This window comes from Lynx canadensis, chromosome F2, assembly GCF_007474595.2.
Source record: "Lynx canadensis isolate LIC74 chromosome F2, mLynCan4.pri.v2, whole genome shotgun sequence".
NCBI classification, from domain to species: Eukaryota; Metazoa; Chordata; class Mammalia; order Carnivora; family Felidae; genus Lynx; species Lynx canadensis.
In genome coordinates this window covers 31517079-31536627 of record NC_044320.2, presented here as the reverse complement: position 1 = coordinate 31536627, position 19549 = coordinate 31517079, and the positions used below count along the sequence as shown (strand labels likewise).

Below are 19549 nucleotides of genomic sequence, written 5' to 3'. Positions count from 1 at the left end.
AATCCCAAGCAGGCTCTGCACAGTGCTGAGCCGGAGGCAGGGCTCCATCCCATGAACCCGAACCTGTGAGATCATGACCTGAGTCAAAATCAAGAGTGGGATGCCTAACCAGCTGAGCCACCCAGGAGCCCCTCACATTGTTCTTATCAACAAGGTTGTTCCCTCTTCCCATTTACTCTCTGTCCTGTTCCTACTAGCATCTGAACTCAACCACTACATTTGACCTCAATTAAAACCTAATCTTCTCAACCTTCTTCGTGCATAGGGAGAAAATATGCCAAATGCCAATCAATACTTGCCACATTCTGTGTTGCTGACTTGGACTGACCTCTCCTAGCTCCTGAAATTTTTGGCCACCTTTGCCTGTCTTTAGCCATAACTACTTTTATTCCCGATATTTTGAGCTTACTCTGGGTTCCTGACTTGTCCCAGACTGCATTTCTGGCTTACTGCTTCCCTTTGCTGCAATTGCCTCTTTATGGCTCGGTTAGTTATATAGTAACCATGTGAAACTCATCCCTTTCTGTCTTAGATCCTGTAATTGCTGTTCCTTGACCCTGGAAATTTCTCAAAATTCTGGTTCTCCTGTGTCCTTTCATCTTCCCTGAGGCCAGGGTTAGCCTTACTTAGCCTTACTGCTTCCCAAGCTTGCCAGCCTCTACTTCAAAAAAAAAAAGAAAAAAAGAAAGAGTCGAAAAGCCTAGGCCAAAGTGGGAGAAGTAATAGGTAACTATTTTTGTATTTCTGGTTCTCTCCAAGTATTCAGGGAAGGATGTTGTAAAGCCTTATGGCTGAGTTTGTTGGCTCTGGAGTCAGAATGCACTGAACTCAAATCTTGGTTCAACCATTTACTAGTTGTGTGACCTTAGGCAGGTTTCTGCCTCTCTACTTCAGTTTTTTTAAGTATAATATGAATACAACATATCTGCCTGAAAAATATTATAAAGATTAAGTTGAATAATCCATATAAATTGCTTAGAATTGTTCAGCACAGAAAAATGACTCAAATGTTAGCAATTGTTTGTTACCCTTCGGTAATGATACTTGATGACTTTGTTGAGTCTAAAATTGAATATCATGTCTAAGTGACTGTTTTCCTGATTCACTAACATTATAGAAGCATTATTAAGTAGACATCACTTACGTACACAACTATCAAACCCTCCATCTGTATGTGGCACCTATTTCCATAAATGAAAAAGGAAGAAAAATCACTACTGATAAAATCCTTTAGAATGTAATTTCAGCCTGTCTTTGAAAGGCCCAAAGATCGTAGGTATCTGGAGGAAGCAGTTACCAGAATAGAAATCTTAGAACAGCCTGTTCAAAGCCAGGTTGCTGGGTTAAGCAATTAACAGTGTAGCTGGGTTCATACTTGAGCTCCACGTATGAGACGAAGGATATTATTTTCACCTATGAAAGTGAACCTGCATGTAATTGGCTAACACTTTTTTTGCCCTAGACAATGACTCCACAATGAATAGTTACTAATGATATACATCCTATAGCAATAATTCTTAATCTAATCATCCATTTTAATTATCAAATAACTCTAAAGAATTTATTAGGGTTTGCAGAGTTTCTTTGTAAGCATGATTACAATTGATCACATTTAACTTACTTTCAAGATTCCAACAGAACTTGATATAATTATCTATATGAGGGACCAGTCCAAAGAAGTAGAGTTCATATAATGTGTCCAGTGTAACACAGCTAGCAACCAACAAGTTGTTTACCCCAAATTTGTTCCTCCAAATTGAATGTTCTTTCCATTACTGCAAGGTGATGCCAATACTCTCTTGCTACTTCACAAAATGTCATAGAGTTTGGTGGTAACAATGGTAAAGATGAATATCATTAATATTTGAATATTTAATACCTTAATAATTGAAGAAACAAGTAATCTACAAATCAAAGTAATTATGTAACCTGATTTTAGAGACTCACTAAAACAGTTTGATTTATTTTCCCACTCAGAATATTGAATATTGAGAAGAAAATCCCTAGCTTCAAACATCTCTTCCAAAAACAAAACAAAATAAAACAAAACAAAACAAAACAAAAAACATGATAGCCAAGATATCAGTGTTTATTATGTGCCAGGCACTATAGTAAGTATACACATGTTTCATCTGATGTACTGCTCATTGGAAACCCACCAAGTAATTACAAACTTCTCACTAAATGGATGAGAGGGGGAACAAAACCTTAAAGTTTAGAGAGGTTAAGTAATTTGTCCAAAATCACACTGTTTCTAATAAGGGGAGTCAGGATTCACACTCAGACTAAGTTCTGAGCCAATATTATTTTTTTTTTATTTATTTTTGAGAGAGAGAGAGGGCGTGTGCTCACAAGCAGGAGAGGAAGACACAGAAGGTGAAGCAGGCTCCAGGCTCTAAGCTGTCAGTACAGAGCCCAGCACGGGGCCAGAACCCACAAACTGTGAGATCGTGACTTGAATGAATTGAAGTCAGACGCCTAACCAACTGAGGCACCCAGGCACCCCATGAACCCATATTCTTAATCACAGTGCTGTATGTTCTTGATTTTATATAGGTTAGCCTTAATAAGCTGTTGGCTTTTCCAATTCAGTGAGGTTTAGGAAAGCAATGATTGGTTAAAACTCCAAAAAGTTTCACTAGTCCTGTGGCCACAGCCCAGATGCCGTTGTCATCCCACACGGCTCACAGTGGAAGCATGTGCATTCTGATGGACTACACACTTCCAGCAAGCTTCATAAAATCGCTATTCATGATTCAACTTATACTGATGACCAGCATTTTATTCTTGAGTATGATTGACTGGCAGCTATGACTCTAAATACACAGAATGACATGCAGAGAATAATTTAAATAAGAATCCTTTCAAACATTGTACCTTTCTATTGTCTTAACCATTTTTAAGTGTGCAGTTCAGTAGTGTTAAGAATATTTGCACTGGGGGCGCCTGGGTGGCTCAGTCGGTTAAGCGTCAGACTTCAGCTCAGGTCATGATCTTGCGGTCCGTGAGTTCGAGCCCCGCGTCAGGCTCTGGGCTGATGGCTCAGAGCCTGGAGCCTGCTTCTGATTCTGTGTCTCCCTCTTTCTCTGCCCCTCTCCCGTTCATGCTCTGTCCTCTCTGTCCCAAAAATAAATAAAAACGTTAAAAAAAAAAAAGAATATTTGCACTGTTGTAAAAGAGAGATGCAGAACTTTTTCATCTTGTATATCAAAAACTTTATAAACCTGATTTTTTTCCCATTTTCCCTTGTCCCCTTAATGCTAACCCTTGGTAACTACCATTCTACTTCCTGTTTCTTTGAATCTGACTACTTTAGATGGCTTATATAACTGGAATCATGCAGTATTTGTCTTTTTTTGACTGGCTTCTTTTACTTATTAGTGAAAAAAAAAAAACAAAACGCTTTATGCTCATTAATATAAAGTTCTCAAGGTTCATCCATCTTGGAACGTCTGATAAGATAGATCTCCTTCCTTTTTAAGGCTGGATATTATTGCATTGCACACACATACTACATTTTATTTATCTATTTATCGATTAGTAGACATTCAGGTTGCTTACAACTCTTGGCTATGATGAATAGTGCTGCCGTGAACCTGGGGGTGCAAATATCTCTTTGGGACCTTGTTTTCAATTCTTGTGTATAGATACAGAAGTGGTCTGCTGGATCTTTCGTAGTTCTATTTTTAATTTGTTGAGAACCCTCCAAATTGTTTTCCATAACGATTTCACCATTTCACAGTCCTGCGTTTAGTGCACTAGGGTTCTAATTTCTCCACATCCTTGTCAACACTGGTTATTGTCTGTAAAACATTATATCCTTTTCAATTTTTTGATGAAGCAATATAGCTTTGATTTCAGAAAATGTAATATCACTGAAGCTAATACTTTGCAAGGAACAATATGGGGCCGGCATATTTAAATGTTTTCCAGCCTTCTAAATGTGTTTAATTTCAGAAGCTAAATATTTCCCAGAACATTCCTTGCGTAAATGAATAACTTGCTCTTTTGAACCTAAAACACATATTTGTTTCTTCATTCTTTGGGCTACCACTGTCTTGCCCAGCTCTAAAATCTTCTCAAAATTAGTCAGAAGGAGACAAGTGGGAAGGTGTAGACTTCTCACTTTGACAGTTTGCTAAAGATGGATAAAAAATGGTGCTATTCAAAGACACTTTGTACTTGGATATTTAGAATTTAGGATGGAAATAAACCCAGTGAAATAGCAAGAATGTTTGAAAGAGAAGTCGCCAACCCACTGCTACAGAAGGCTGAATTCCAAGGAAATATGCCCCATATGTATGAAGCTGAGAAGTAAGTTTCTAAAATCATGCCTTTCTATTATCCTATTTCTCATTTACTTGAAATGTCAATCATTAGTTGGGGAAAGCATAGTCCTGCTAGCAAAACATGGAAATTTACTAAATGATAGAATCTTATGCAAATAACAGTGGATTTGGAGATCTGTATAGTGGCCCTATTATTGAGTAAGTACCAAAAATTGCCAACCTTTGACTTTAAGAAAAAAGCACTACTTATATTAGCTAACTATAATAATGTGATACTTTGGTAGGAGTTTTGAAAAAACTCTTAAAACATTTATCTTATTTCTATTAATATTGTTTGATTTTTCTTCCTTACATTTCATATTTCCCTGTAGAAATTTCTAGAAGCAAATGTCCTTTTCTCTCTAAACAGTAGAACAGATGAACAAAATGAAATTGTAATACATTTAATCTCACGTGTATTTACAATAAGGTAACAATATTTAGATTCTCAAAAGAATTGTTAATATGGAAAAAAATCGGAAAATTTAACCTTTTATAGCCAGTGACTGATAAATTTTCTAATGCTATCAGATGATTTATAAAAATAGTTGATAAAAAAACATAGCAAGTCAGGTGGGGTTTTTTGTTTTGTTTTGTTTTGTTGTTGTTTTAATGTAAAGAAAAATGTTGGCCAAAACTCATGGTAGCTCACTTGGAAAGAAATAGAAATAACAAAAGCCTACTAGGTTAGGTAAGACAAGATTATGTGGAGGTATAAAAGTGAATTATAAGCTAAAAACAAGGCACTTGTTCTGTGAGACAGCTAAAAGTAGCAAACCTGAGGACAGTGTGATTTCCTTTTCCATATTTATTCTGTGTTATGGATATCTAGCATGATGAACAAAGCAGAAATGTCCCTGCCATTGTAGAACTTACTATAATTTCTTCTTGGTGGTAAGTATTCAACAATGGAGAATACTTTTATTTTGAAATAAAAATAGAGAGTCTTTTACAACATTTCAACTTTGCCTTTGCCAATCTTAAAAAGCCAAATTCCTTATTGAGTTTATGCATAAAGCTGAATAATAACAAAGTTGGGAGGGGGGAACACCACATTTTATAAAGTAGAAAAAGAAAATTCATGAAGCCACAAACAGTGTTGTATTTCCTGGTTTTAGGAAAATAACTATTAAAACTTATTGCTTGACTAGCAGGCTTATTTTGTGAAGGAATCGTTAATGTATACTACAGTGAGATTTTCGAGAAGCCTATAGAATTGGTCACAAAGTGCCATGAAACAAATAGGAGATTTTGTAGAAAATTGGGATAGAAAAGAGAAAAATGAAGACCTTTGACTTTTTCAGGGGCCTTTTTAGTAATAGTTGGAAAATAACAAGTAATTGCAACCATAATTATAATAGTATTTTATTTCTTTCTAGTCTAGCAAAGTCTTTAGCCAATGAAATAAGAAGGGAGCATCATTTTCTGATGGACTCTAATAACATAGCCAACAAGCTATTTGACTTACTTTGTTACAATACTCATTTCAGATAGTAGATGAATTTCTATGGACTTCTAAGAATTATGCCAGAGGATGTTTAACTACATATAATTACTCTATACTGCTAGCCCTTAAGATGTCTTCTGGAATACCCCTTCTCTCACTAGGTGTTCTACTTGCATGAGTCCTTTTCTAACAACTCCACAGAATTAGCTACTGTGGCATCTTGGTAGTAACCTACCATGAAATCTGGTTTCCAGAAAATAGACTACTTCGCTCTGCCATTGGTGGAAGTGAAGTTCAATGCCTACACAGACTCCTTCTCTTTCTCTGGCCAGCCAAATGTAGGTAGGTTCTCTATTCGTTTTGATGACTCTCACTTGACTTGATATGGGGAGGAAGATTTCCTTGTCCTCTTCCCCAAACATGTGGGTTTGGGGGTAGAAACACAATATGTTGGCCAGTTTCTTCAAATAAATTCTTTTTTGGCATCTTCCATATCAACTGTTTCATACCTCGTAGGTATGTGGTGGGCCAATGGTGGCCAAACCGTGTTTATAGTCTCTTAGCATCACTTTTAGGATATGGAGATATTTGGTACCTACTTCACTTTCAACCTTGGTCCTCAGCCAAAACTGAATCAAAGTTCTACTTCCATAACTTCTGTACTTCTATGACAGATGTAGTTATGCTATTTTTAAACTTATTCCCATCAATTAGGAGTTAAAACAAAAAAAATTTTGCTGAGGTATGATTGATATACAAAAAGCAGTGTATATGCTTACAGCTTGATTAGTTTGGAGATAAGTATGTATCTGTGAGGCCATCTATCCCATAAATATCCATCATCTCCAAAAGTTTTCTCCCACTCTTCTTACTTATTTTTATGATAAGAACACTTAACATAAGATACACCCTCTTAGAATTTATTTTAGTATACAATACATTAATGTTAACTATATGCATTATGTTGCCCAGTAGATCTTTAGAACTTACTCATCTTACATAACTGAAACTTTGTACTCGCTGACTAATAATTCCCCCAAGCCCCTGGTAACCACCATTCCACTCTGCTTCTATGAGTTTGGCTATTTTAGATTTCTCATATAAGTGGTATCACATAGTGGTGGTGATTCTTTATCTGGCTTCTTTCACTTAGCATTATGTCCTCCAGATTCATCAATTAGGTTTTTAGTTGGGAGGAGGGATTATTTGTTGGTCTTTGTGAAAAAGACTATTTAAAGTTATTTGGGTTAAAATATGTAACTTCTATAAACTGAATATTAATTAGAAAGCACAGTTTTTCCTTAACGTTTAAGCACAATTCATAGGTCTAGGTATTTTTGTATAAAAATATAGTTATTTGAGAGGCACCTGGGTGGCTCAGTCAGGTAAGCATCTCACTCTTGATTTCAGCACTGGTCATGATCTCATGGTTGTGAGATCGAGCCCCATGTTTCGCTCCACACTGAGCCTGCTTAAGATTCTCTCTCTCGCTCTCCTTCTGCCCCTCTCCCCACTCTTTTCCCCATATGCTCTTTCTTATGCAATCTCTCTTGCTCAAAAAAATACATAGTTACTTGATTCCATTAACTCATAAGTTGAACAGATTAAGTTCCCTTGAGATTTATTTCCATTTACAAACCTAGTTAAATAAGCTTCCTTAAACATTTTAAACTACAGTTTTTTAACAAACACTAAAAATGCTTGATGGGGCAAATTTAAAATATAATAAGCCAATAATTTCTAGGTACTTAAACAACTCCTATAAAACAAATCATATCTATAAATGTAGTAAATTAAATTTTCTTAAGCATTTCAAACGTCTTAAAATCATGACTGGAAACAAGGCTTTCTGTTAAAGATGGCAGATGAAATATAACCATTAAAGTTTCATTTCAAAACTCAACCATATACATAGTAAAGTGATTTTTGTTTGAGAGAGATAGAGGGCGAGAGAGCTCATGCATGCATGTGTGGGTGGGAGCAGAACAGAGGGAGAGAGAGAATCTTAAGCAGACTCCATGCCTCATGCAGAGCCTGATGCAGCTCGATCTCAAGACCAAGAGATCATGACCTAAGCTGAAATCAGGAGTTGTACACTTAACTAACTGAGCCACCCAGGCGCCTCCAGTAAAGTGATTTTTTAAAAGAAGGAAACATTGGGGCACCTGGGTGGCTCAGTCAGTTAAATGTCTGACTCTTGGTTTCGGCTCAAGTCATGTTTGAGCCCTGCATCGGGCTCCGTGCCACCAGCATGGAGCCTGCTTGGGATTCTCTCTCGCACGCTCTCTCTCTGCCACTTCTCTGCTCACACCGTCTCTGTCTCTCTAAAAAATAAATAAAAATAAACTTAAAAAAATAAAAGAAAAGAAGGAAACATAGGACAAAAAGAACCAAAATTGAAAGAGGGAATAATAGCAAACAATTTTGGAAACTGGAAAGCAGAGAGCTTAGGAGAGAGAGAAGCTAACAGAGAAGCTAAGAGGCACCATATTTGCAGTGCAGAATTGCTGAAAGTCAGTTGGTCATACTGAGTCTGAAGATAAGACTAAAAAGTCGGTTTATAAAGTAGATTGACCCAAGAGAAAAGACCTGAAGTTACTGACATTAAGAATTCTATGAATCAGCTCCACCAGAGGCTCTAACAGTAAAGAGTACAGCCTACAAGCCTCACTGCCAGTAAGCTTTTTTAGTGTCCTGCTCCTAAGTAGGAAAGCTGTTAAGGTGCATTCCAGAATTTAAAGTTTTAAATTCTTAATTTAAGTACTCTTAAACCTTCTGATATGAGAATATTGACCGAACCAAACACAGAAAAAAAAACAAAAACAAAAAAACATTTGGAAGGAACAGAAAATATTCCAGTGGGGGGGGGGGGTCAACTTCTAAAACATCATTAATGTTCATAACAAGATAAAATATTTCATATGTAGAAAAATGAATATTCCAAAAACAAAAAATAAAAGCTCTAACATATTAAAGATATGAGTGCGTAAATGAAAAACTCCGTGAAAGCTTTTGAAGGAAATCTTCCCCAAAGTAGAACAATAGGATAAAGGGATGAAAATAAGAGAAAAATAAATAGGAGAATTAGAGAGCCAGTCATGGAAGTCTATCATCTACACAAGAGTTTTAAAAAAAGACACAAGGGGGAAAAATTGGAGTGGAGAGAAGTCAGAGAAATAACTCAAGAAAATTTCCCAGAACTGAAAGACATGAGTTTCCAAATTGAAATATCCCAGTACCAAGAACAATGAAAAAGAATAAACCCACACTCAGACATATTATGAAACTTAAGAAAACTTGTGACAAAGAAAAGATCCTCACATCTTCTGGAAGACATATTTATTTACTGGATCAAGAATCAGAATGGTATAGAACTTCTCTGCACCAAACTAGAAGCTGGAAGACAATGGCGTATGCCTTCAAAATTCCAATGATGGATTATTTCCTACTAGAAGTTTTACTGAAATTATAAGTAATATGTGAGAGTAGAATAAAGGCATTTTCATACATGCATGTCTTTAAATTTTACCTCCCATGCTCCCTTTCTTGGGTGCTCTGTCAATATAAGGAACTCAAACAAGAAAGAGAAAGCAATAGAATCCAGGCAGCAGGAGATACCCCTAAGGGAGAAGTGAAGGGGACCTCCTGAAGGGCAGTTCCCCTGAGATAGCTATCCTAGATAACAGCAGTCCAGATCGGAGCAGCTCAGAATGGAGAGAGCTAGAGACTGGCTCTGGGGAGTGGAAAGAGATTGGAGGAACTGCTTTATTTTATAAGACGCCCAAAAGAACTTAATTGTTAGCTTCTTTAGTTCATATGAAACTTTGGTAAAAATTAAAACTAAGATTCTAACGAGACAAAACATAATCAAACCATCATGTTTTAGAAAATTCATAAACCCGATTTGTGCAATATGTATTTCTTTACCATCACTGTAGTTTTTGGTATACCTTCCTGGTGTTAAAAATTCTAATTCAACCAAGGAGACTATTACCATCATCTCCAGCCTACTGTAGCAACTGTGGTCATTGATTTGGGTTGTGGATGTTTCTGGATGGTGATTCTGGGATTCTTAGTGCTTCTTCTAGGAAAATTCTACCAAAATACAGGTTAACAAGCCAAATGTCTTCTTTCAATGGGGTTTTTCAAGCCCACCACTTTTCTTAATAACTTAGTGAATCACATGTTCCTTGTTCATTTTTATCTCCTATCATCTCAGGCAACTTTTGTCTGAACTAATATACTAGGTTATGTACCCATTATTCAGAATACAAGTTATATTTTCTGCCCAAGGGAATTTATTACAGTTTTTTTTTTAACATTATCTCATTATTTACCATTCTACATACTATAGTAATCTGGTTCTTCTTGGAGCTTATATGTCAGTAGATAAAGATAAAAAAAAAAAAGAATGAACATCATAAATAAGTAAATTTTATAATAAATTAAGTGATAAGTGCTAGTGAATAAAGAAAATAGTAGGTAAATCAGTAGTGCCAGGGAAGGGGTGTGTTGTAATTTTCTTTAATGGTAGTCAGGGTAAGTCTCATTAAGATGACAAAGATGAGCCCTTTTAGGAGGGCTAGCAATACAGATACCTGGGGAAATAGAATTCCAGGACGAAGGAAAGAAAGGCCCAGAGGCAGGAACTTGCTTTATGTACTTCAGGAACATCCAAGTGGATGAATTGGAATGAAGTGAATAGGGGAGAGTAAATAGGAAATGAGTTTGGAGAGATAATGGGGGAGGGGGGTTACATCATGTAGCATCTTAGAAGATTTTATTCTGCATTGTAGGACTATATCTCTTACCTAGAGTAAAAATAAAGTGATAAATGATTGTAAAAAAAGAAATGGCAAGATCTGACTAACATTAGAAAGACTTACTCTTATTTTTTTTTATTTTGAGAGAGAGAGCAGGAGTTTAGGTGACTTTCTCAAGAGCAACCTTTATTTTCCTTCATAGCACTAGTCACTGCTAGGGCATAATATGCATTTGCTTTTCTTTTTTTTTTTTTTTTTTTATTTTTTTTTTTCAACGTTTATTTATTTTTGGGACAGAGAGAGACAGAGCATGAACGGGGGAGGGGCAGAGAGAGAGGGAGACACAGAATCGGAAACAGGCTCCAGGCTCTGAGCCATCAGCCCAGAGCCTGACGCGGGGCTCGAACTCCCGGACCGCGAGATCGTGACCTGGCTGAAGTCGGACGCTTAACCGACTGCGCCACCCAGGCGCCCCTGCATTTGCTTTTCTAAAAAGAATGTTTATTTATTTATTTTGAGAGAGAGAGGGTGGGGGGGCATGTACACTGGAGGGGCAGAGAGAGAAGAGGAAAGAGAGAATCCCAACCAGAATTCATGCTGTCAGCATGGAGCCTGACACAGGGCTCTATCCCACAAACCGTGAGATCATGACCCGAGCCAAAATCGAGGGCCAGGTGCTTAGCCAACTGAGCCACTCAGGCACCCCTAAAAGACTTATTGTAATTGGAATGGAGAGAGTAGAGCACTGGATCAGTAAGAATGGAAACAGACCAGTTAGGAAGTTATTGCTGTGATTCAGGTGGGAAATAGTGACAGTTTAGACCAAGATGGTAGTGATGGAAGTAATGAGAGGTGGTCACATTCTGTTTATATTTTAAATGTAGAGCCAACAAATTATCCTGATGGATGGGATGTGGGGTTTGAGAGAGTAAAAGTAAAGATAACCAAAATAAAGAGTTAAGTATTCCTCCCAGGTTTTTTGGCCTGAGCAAATCGATTTTTCCTCAAGTGAAATGGAAAAGATGAGGGTGAATGTTTGCAGGGAATTCATGAGTTTATTTCTGAACATGTTAAGTTTGAGATGTCAACTTAGGTGTCCAGGTGGAGAATAAGCAAGTTGGCTATATGGACCTTGGGTTCAGGGGGAAAAAAATCTATGCTGGAAATACTGCTTTGGGAGTTTCCAATATAGAGATGATAACAAAAACCACAATGAGCTCACCAAAAGAGGAAGCATGGACAGATGACCAAGAACTGAAACCTAGGTGCCTCCAGTTTGGGGAGAAGAAGACCTGAAGGAACAACCAGTTCAGTAGGAGAAAAACTATGAGACTGTGATATCATAGAAGCCAGTGAAGAAAGTGAATGAGGAAGGACATAGAGGTCAAGATGTTGAGTGAGAACTGAGATGACCATTGGTTTTATGAAGGTGGATGGAAGGCGTTGATGACTTGAACAAGAACAGTTTCAGTGCAGTAGTCAGCTGGAATCCCAACTGGACTGAATTTAAGAGAGAGAGAGAATATGGGAGGTATTAGAAATGGCAAATATAGAAAATTTCAAGGAGTTTTTCTGCATAGGGCAGTAGGAGAAGGGAGTACTCACCCATGGAGTAAATTGGGTCAAGAGAGAGCTTTTTTAAGATGGGAGAAATAACAGCATGTTTTTATGTGAATGCGAGTAATCTAGTAGAGAGGGGGAAATGTGACAATGTGCAGTAGAGAGTTCCAGAAGAATTGTCTTTGAATAGCTGGAAGAAGAAGGGGCTAAATGAGCTAAAATAGGAGCAGATAAGAAGCTGAGTGAGTGGCTGTGGGTGCTAGTGGGAGCATTGATGTGGCACTAAGAGTCTCTGCAAGTTCTCTGAATGCTTCACTCTTTCCAATAAGTTAAGTACCAAGATCATCAACCGAAAATATGGATGGAGGAAGAGTTTATTAGGGCTTTTTTAGGAGTGGGAAAATGGTGGGAGAGTGCATAAAGGGAAAAGACAGTACACCTGCCAGGCAGCACTCTGGGTCCTCTTGAGGTTCACAGAAATATCTCTGGAAAGCCTCCTTGTCATGCCTATATGGTTAAATTTGAAAATACAAAGCAACTTTACAGTTGTTTCTTTTTTAAGATGGACTTTGACTATAGAATGTTCTAAAATAATGGGCTGAATTTCTCGTAGAAGTCCAAATAGGTCAATGCGTGATCATTAGTGGGTTTCTGTTTGATGTATACGCACATTCATGGCTGCTGCTGTGCCTAGATAAACCTACTACCTGCCTTTTCACCTCTTCCTCTTCTTCAAATCTCTCGGTATCCCTTCCATAGGTTTCTCTTTCTTTCTGGTGTGTATTCCCCTTTCTTAGGGCATTCCTAGATGGAAATGTTAATATTTGAACCGATGAGCACTACCATTATTTTTGAGTTGGGTGAAAAGAGAAAAAACAAAACAGATACTAGAATGCCTGAAGACAGGGGCACCTGGGTGGCTCAGTCGGTTGAGCGTCTGACTTCGGCTCAGGTCAGGATCTCACAGTTTGTGAGTTCGATCCCTGTGTCGGGCTCTGTGCTGACAGCTCAGAGCCTGGAGCCTGCTTCAGATTCTGTGTCTCCCTCTCTCTCTGCTCCTCCTCAGCTCATGCTCTGTCTCTCTCTCCTTCAAAAATAAATAAAAACATTAAAAAAATTTTTTTTTAATTACTCAAAATGATAGGCCCATGAAAGTAAGTCTAGCAGAACTATATGAACAACAACGGTAAAGAGAAAGCAGGGTGATGGTGTGAGATAGATCTCAGAAGGATGCCTAAGCTGTTTTGAATTGCTTTTAGTGGCATCTCCACATATTGGGTTAACGCAATACTGAATCTTTTATTTAATGATCTAATTTTTCAAGCAAGGGGGAATATATTTTTTGCTTTGTTTTCATTTATTTACAAGAAATTAGTATAATTTCTCATTTACTTTTAAACCAAGCAAATTCTTTTTCTTTAGGGCTGAAGTATTTATTTTTTTTTTAAGTTTCTTTCTTTAAGTAATCTCTACACTCAGCCTGGGACTCAAGCCCCAAGATCAAGAACCCCATGATCAAAAGCCACATACTCTCTTCCTACTGAGCCAGCCAGGTACCCCAAACCAAGCAGTTTTTTTTTTTACCATATGACATTATAGTTAAAAGCTTCCTATCAGGGTTTATGTATCTCAGCTGCATGATCTTAGACAAATCACTTAATCTCTCATTGCTTGGTGTTTTAAAATCTAACTCACAGGGTTGGTCTGAGAATTAAATAGTATTATTAAAAACAAGCTACTTTTTTTTTTTAAGTTTATTTATTTACTTTGAGAGCAAGAGAGAGAGAGGCAGAGAGAGGAATCAAGAATCCCAAGCAGACTCCACACTCAGTGCAGAGCCTGATAGGGGCTCGAACTCACTAACCATGAGATCATGACCTGAGCTGAAATCCAGAGTTGGAGGCTTAACCAACTGAGCCACCCAGGTGCCTCCGACAAGCTACCTTTTTATTATTTATTCCCCAAATTCCAAGGTCATACAGCTAGTAAAGAGTGGAACTGGAACTATCACTGCCACCAACAGCACAGTTTTTAAGTCTGATTCTTATAGGTTCCATGACTAACTGCTTCCCACTTGGAAATAAAATCAGGAAGAAAGAATGAGTTTTCCTTGATCCTTTAATTGAAAACTCCATTTTTACAGGAAGAAAAGAGTATACACAGCATTTCTCCAAAGATATCAGTTTTATCTTCATCTTGCAAAATGTAATGACTTGATGGAATATTTAATTCTAAGTTATTCAATTAAAGGGAGAAGAGAGGACACCTGGATCTTAAAGCTACAGGTGCATTTTTGGCACACTGCTGCCCCCTGCTGCCTGATACATGACTTTACTTTTCTCACACATCCTACCCTTATAAAATTAACAAGCTGAATCTCCTATTAAGAGTCATACTAAAATGGGGACGCCTGGGTGGCTCATGGGCTAAGTGTATGACTTTGGCTCAGGTCATGATCTCACGGCTTGTGAGTTTGAACCCCGCATTGGGCTCTGTGCTGACAGCTCAGAGCCTAAGGCCTACTTCCGATTCTGTGTCTCCCTTTCTCTCTGCCCCTCCTCTGCTCATTCTGTCTCTCTGTATCTCTCTCTTTCTCTCTAAAAAATAAACATGAAAAAAAGAGTCATGCTAAAGAGTCATACACTCAGGAAACTGAGGCCCCAGAGTGACCAAGGTGACACAAATGGTGGAAATTTAGGATTAAGACTACTGAAAAGTCACTTCCTGATTTGCCATATTGTCCTTCCCCTATTAAACGTGAACGAATTATTTATTGGGTGCCTTTGATGAGCTTGGGGCTGTTAGAAGCACTCAAAGTGGAGAAGTGAAAACCAGGAAATCTGCACTGATAAAATCTATATTGTAGTGTGAGGAAACAGCCAATAAATAAGGAAAAGTATCAATAAAATCATTTTAAGGTTATGATAGATACAGTAAGTAGTAATAATGATAACTAATGTTTACAGGTCACTATGAGAAGAGCAAGTGAAAGGCAGTGTTCATAGTGTCTTCTGTGACTTGCTTTGCTTGATTTCTCATAGCAGCTCTCAAGTTGCTACTGTACCTTACAGAAGAAGATGCTGAGGCAAGGCCAACATGATCCTAAGAGGTGAAACCAGGATTTGACACAAAACCCCTCTGACTCCAGAAGTATTTAGGGCATACTTCTCTAGGGAAATGACACTGAATTGGAAAAAAACCAAGCTTTTGAAACTCTAGGGGACAGCAGGCCAGGCCGAAGGAACAGCATGTGCAAAGGCCCAGAGGTGGAAGTGAGTTCGGAGTGTCTGGGAGCAAGAGAAAAACAGCCATATGGCAGTAGTAGAGAAGCATGCAGGGAAGGCAACAGAGGCCAGGCCATGCTGAGGAGCTTGGATTTTATTCTAAATCACGAGAGAAGTTTATTCTAAACTACAAGAAATTTTTGGAGAATTATTAATCAGAGGAATAACCTTATTCCTGATGAGGAGCTCAGCATACATATGGAAAGGAAAATAGACTGTAGGAGGACGAGAGTTGGTGAAGGCAACTAGTTAGGAGAATGGTAACTTCTGTCCCACCTAGAACTCCTCTTTCAGAGGCCTAACATTCCTCGTTCTCCAGCCTTTCTTCTCACCACACCTTTCAGCCTGGTTGCTTTCTAACCTGCTCTCGTTTGTCCGTGTCCCCCTCACAGGGTGGCCCCCACCATGGGGCAGGGTAATGTAAATTTCCTCTCCCAATGGGACAATAATTTCTCTTAATCATGTATCATGCCCTCAAATGCAACCGGAGGCTCCCTCCTATTTTCTTCCTCACGTGGCCATTTGGGGATAGGATTGGATTTGTGGCCAGCCAAGTCACCATGTCTTTAGTAGTTGATCCTAGCAAAGTCCAGAATCCCACATCATGTAGCTAGAAGATTTCTTTTGGATACTTCTTTTTAGGAAAATATGAAGACCAACTCTCATGTTTATAAATATAAAGCCCTGTTTTGATCCTGCACTTTCTTCGAAGAAATAAAAGCATGGCGCTCTTACTTTTAAATACTTCTGATTTCCTTTCATGTGAAAATTTCCTCCCTGCCCAAATTTTGAGTAAACTGTTCCAAAACTCCTTCCCTACTTTATATGGACATTACTTGGATTAGCACTTTATGAAAGAATAAAACCCTTTCGTTCCATGAATGCAGCAGCAGAATTACAGTGGAATGACAGAGAATCCTCAACCTTGTTTCCCTAAGTTGTGAATGTCAGTGAAAATAATCTGGGTAATCAGGACGAAGTTTTCCATGATATCAGTGAAAATATATATGATATCTATATCAAAAAGGGATTCTGTTTAGCTCATGGTAACAGAGACAACCACACTATTTAGACAAACATACAAAGTGACCAGCGATGTGCAGGTCAGGTTCCAGAGAGTGATCGGGCTTTGTTAGTCTGTTCTGCCGTCCTTAGGGCATGGCTTTTGTCTTTAACGTGCCTGCTACCACTCCAGCCATCATGCCTCCCAAATATCTTCACTTGAACAGCCCCTCCCGCCCATTAGGCTCCACTCTCTCTGGAAATCACCTCCTGCCTTTTTCTGATTTTTATCGGTAGCACTGCCGCTCTGCATTTAAACCTATGGTATCAACACTCTCTCTCCCAAACAAGCAGATGCTAAGTCTGACATATGCTTCCCCTGAATTGTCAGTGAAATCAACTTTTCCTTTGCAAAGTTTGCTCCTTCATGTCCTCATGGTCTCTCACCTGAACATTGCAGTCGTCTTTCTATCCTTGTTGTTCCATTTCTATTAATTTTACCTGTTACTGCCAAAGCATTACTCCGACTTGTCTAATGAGAAGAACACTTATGTTTAGGGGCTCTGATATGGTAGGGCTTGACTCCAGCTCTCTCATTTATTAGCCTGCACAGCCGAGGGGACATTAACCTTCCTAAGGTCAGTTTCCTAATTTGTAAAATGGAGGTAAATATCTATATCTCTCTTGGGATATATATTTGTAAGATAGATAGATAGATAGATAGATAGATAGATAGATAATCTGTATCTTTCTTGGGTATATAGTTCTTGGGATTGTCATGAGAGTTAAATGAGATATTGTATGCCAAGAGTTGAGCAAAATGCCTGGCACGTGGTATGTATTCAATAATTGTTAGCTGTTATTTTTATCACCTGTTCCTGCTCAAGAACAATTTAGACAATGGCTACTACATTACAAACAGAATCCTCAGCTTTGGCCTTCAGTGCTTTCCACATTGTGGACCCAATGTACTACAAAGCCTCTCCTCCCTTTTCCACCATTTATAGAAACATTACATAAACCCTTGCAGTGCTGAACCATATCATGTTTCCTGAATGTGCTCCTATGTTCCCCTGTCCTGTTCCTTTTTCAGCCATCTTCCTCTATCTAGAACCCTTCCCTGGAGCCCTCTCCTCCTTTCTGCTGCAGCCTCTTTCAGGTATTTTTTTGTGTGAAGCTTTTCCCAATTCCTCAACTGTATAATAATCCCATCCTTTGGATTGTGGTATTTCAGGCATAGCTTTTCTGCGTTAACCTCTATCCTAGGATATTCATTAAATATCGTCTCATTGGCCATTAGATTCTGATCATGAGTTCAAGGAGTAGGACTTTCAGGGCCACCATGTGTGAGTGTGTATGTTGACCACTTCACAAAGGCACCCGACTAAACCTATGATTTGCAGCTGAACACCAACCTTAACTCTACTTACCAAATTGACGAGCCCCGTAACACCAAGCCCATTTGTTGGGCTGCGTCCACCAAGAGGAGTTCTTTTTTGTCCTAATTTGCATACAGGTGCCATATAGAATACTGCCGGGATTGATTTCATTGCTCTTTGCCTGTAGCGTGTAGACCTAGCATGGGAGCATGCGCATAGTAGGTTCTGGATCGACCTGGTTTACCTGATTCTGATTTAACCAAGTCTGGTTGCAGAAAGTAAGACCATGAAGTTGAGGGTCCAGCAAGCCCATATCTCAGTCTCAAACAGGGCAAGTGAAACTTAAGTGTCTATAGATTGTTGAGGCCTTAGTTTTTTATTCTCTAACTGGCTGTTTATAGGACATGTGGCTCTGTCTGATTTGAGGGCTGGTTTCTTTCTTGTGTCCAATGAAGTAAATCCTTAATAGCGGCATGTTAACATCAATATTGCTGTGTAAGGGAAAAGTCTCATCATCTTTTAAATTAATTCAAAATTAAATTAACGAATCATCTAGTTCACGTGACAGTTTGGAAAAGTGGTCTTGAAATTAGTCAAGTTAGGGGTCCTCTTGGTTACACACAAGAATGGAGGCATGATGTTGGGCCCCCACAGAATCCTTGGAAACCTATTCCCTAACTACTGCTTACTTGTCTGCTATTTCATTTTAAGAGCTTTATCATTTATTTGAGTTATAGCTCCTGTTTGGAGACTTCTTGAAGTTCTCATCTGTCTTTCTGCCTTGAGTGTGAACAAGTAGAGAATCTCTTCTAAGAACTAGTTCCGTTAAAGAAACCAAAAATCACCAGCACCTAAAATTTCAGAGGATGCCAGCCTGGGCTGATATGAGGCATGGTATCTGGAGCCCAAGGACACTAGTAAGAATAGACTGATCCATATTGCTGTTAAGAGTCCAAAGGAACCTATGAACCACAGACAGCAGAGTTGGGTACAAATGAACCAGAACTGGTCTCTCTTCACCCAAAAGGTGTTCAATCTTTATATAATCCCCTGCCTGTGGGAGCAAGTACTACCGAGGAGGAGAAGTAGGCGGTGGGAGATTCTGTGTGGGAGCCAGATGTGGCCTATGGACCACCAATTTGCAACCCTTGCTTCAGAATTACAATTGAGGGGCTCCTGGGTGGCTCACTTGGTTAAGCATGATATCCCAGCTCATGGGTTCGAGCCCTGCATCAGGCTCTCTGTTGTCAGCATGGAGCCTGCCTCGGGTCCTCTCTCTCCCTCCCTCTCTCTCAAAAATAAATAAACGTTTAAAAAAAATAAAATAAAATTACAACTGAGCCCTGTTTTCAGGAGTTTGAGAAAGAAGCATGTGGAGAACTTGCTTTTTGCTTTCCTAACAACCAGTCACATCATTACCTTCCCTATCCAAATAGCAGCATCATTTCCCCTTAACAATGCCAGAACTATACCTCATGGGGGAAAAATTAATAAAGACAGCATTTATCTAGTTCTTATGGTCACTTTTACCAGCATGCAATAATAGTGGAAGTGGCCTTTACCCCCTTGCTTGTAAATGAGCCCACCGGCATAATAGGAATAAGGCATATCCAATAAAGGTGGCAAATAAAACTCCTAGAGCAGAATTCAAATTCTCTGTAACTCACTGAAATTAAATGCAGCATACACTTGAATATTTTTGGAAATGAGGCCTGCGGCCTTTTTAGCTACAGGCTAAGAGATCCAAGCTAGAGGAAACCAGTTAATAGGAACACTTGTAAAAGAA

The 19549-nt window shown here is 38.7% G+C and overlaps 1 protein-coding gene across 3 annotated transcripts in view; it reads left to right on the top strand.

Moving 5' to 3' along the window:
• Positions 1-19549, top strand: part of OXR1 (oxidation resistance 1) — a 364732-nt gene that overhangs the window by 196500 nt on the left and 148683 nt on the right. Inside the window, exon 1 of one of the 3 annotated variants that reach the window (XM_030304536.1) lies at positions 4091-4314. The exons of the other annotated variants lie outside the window; for them this stretch is intronic. Within the exon in view, the coding sequence (XP_030160396.1) occupies positions 4302-4314 (13 nt within the window). The 5' untranslated portion in view covers positions 4091-4301. Of the gene's footprint in view, positions 1-4090; positions 4315-19549 lie in introns of those variants that run through there. 3 annotated transcript variants of the gene reach the window in all.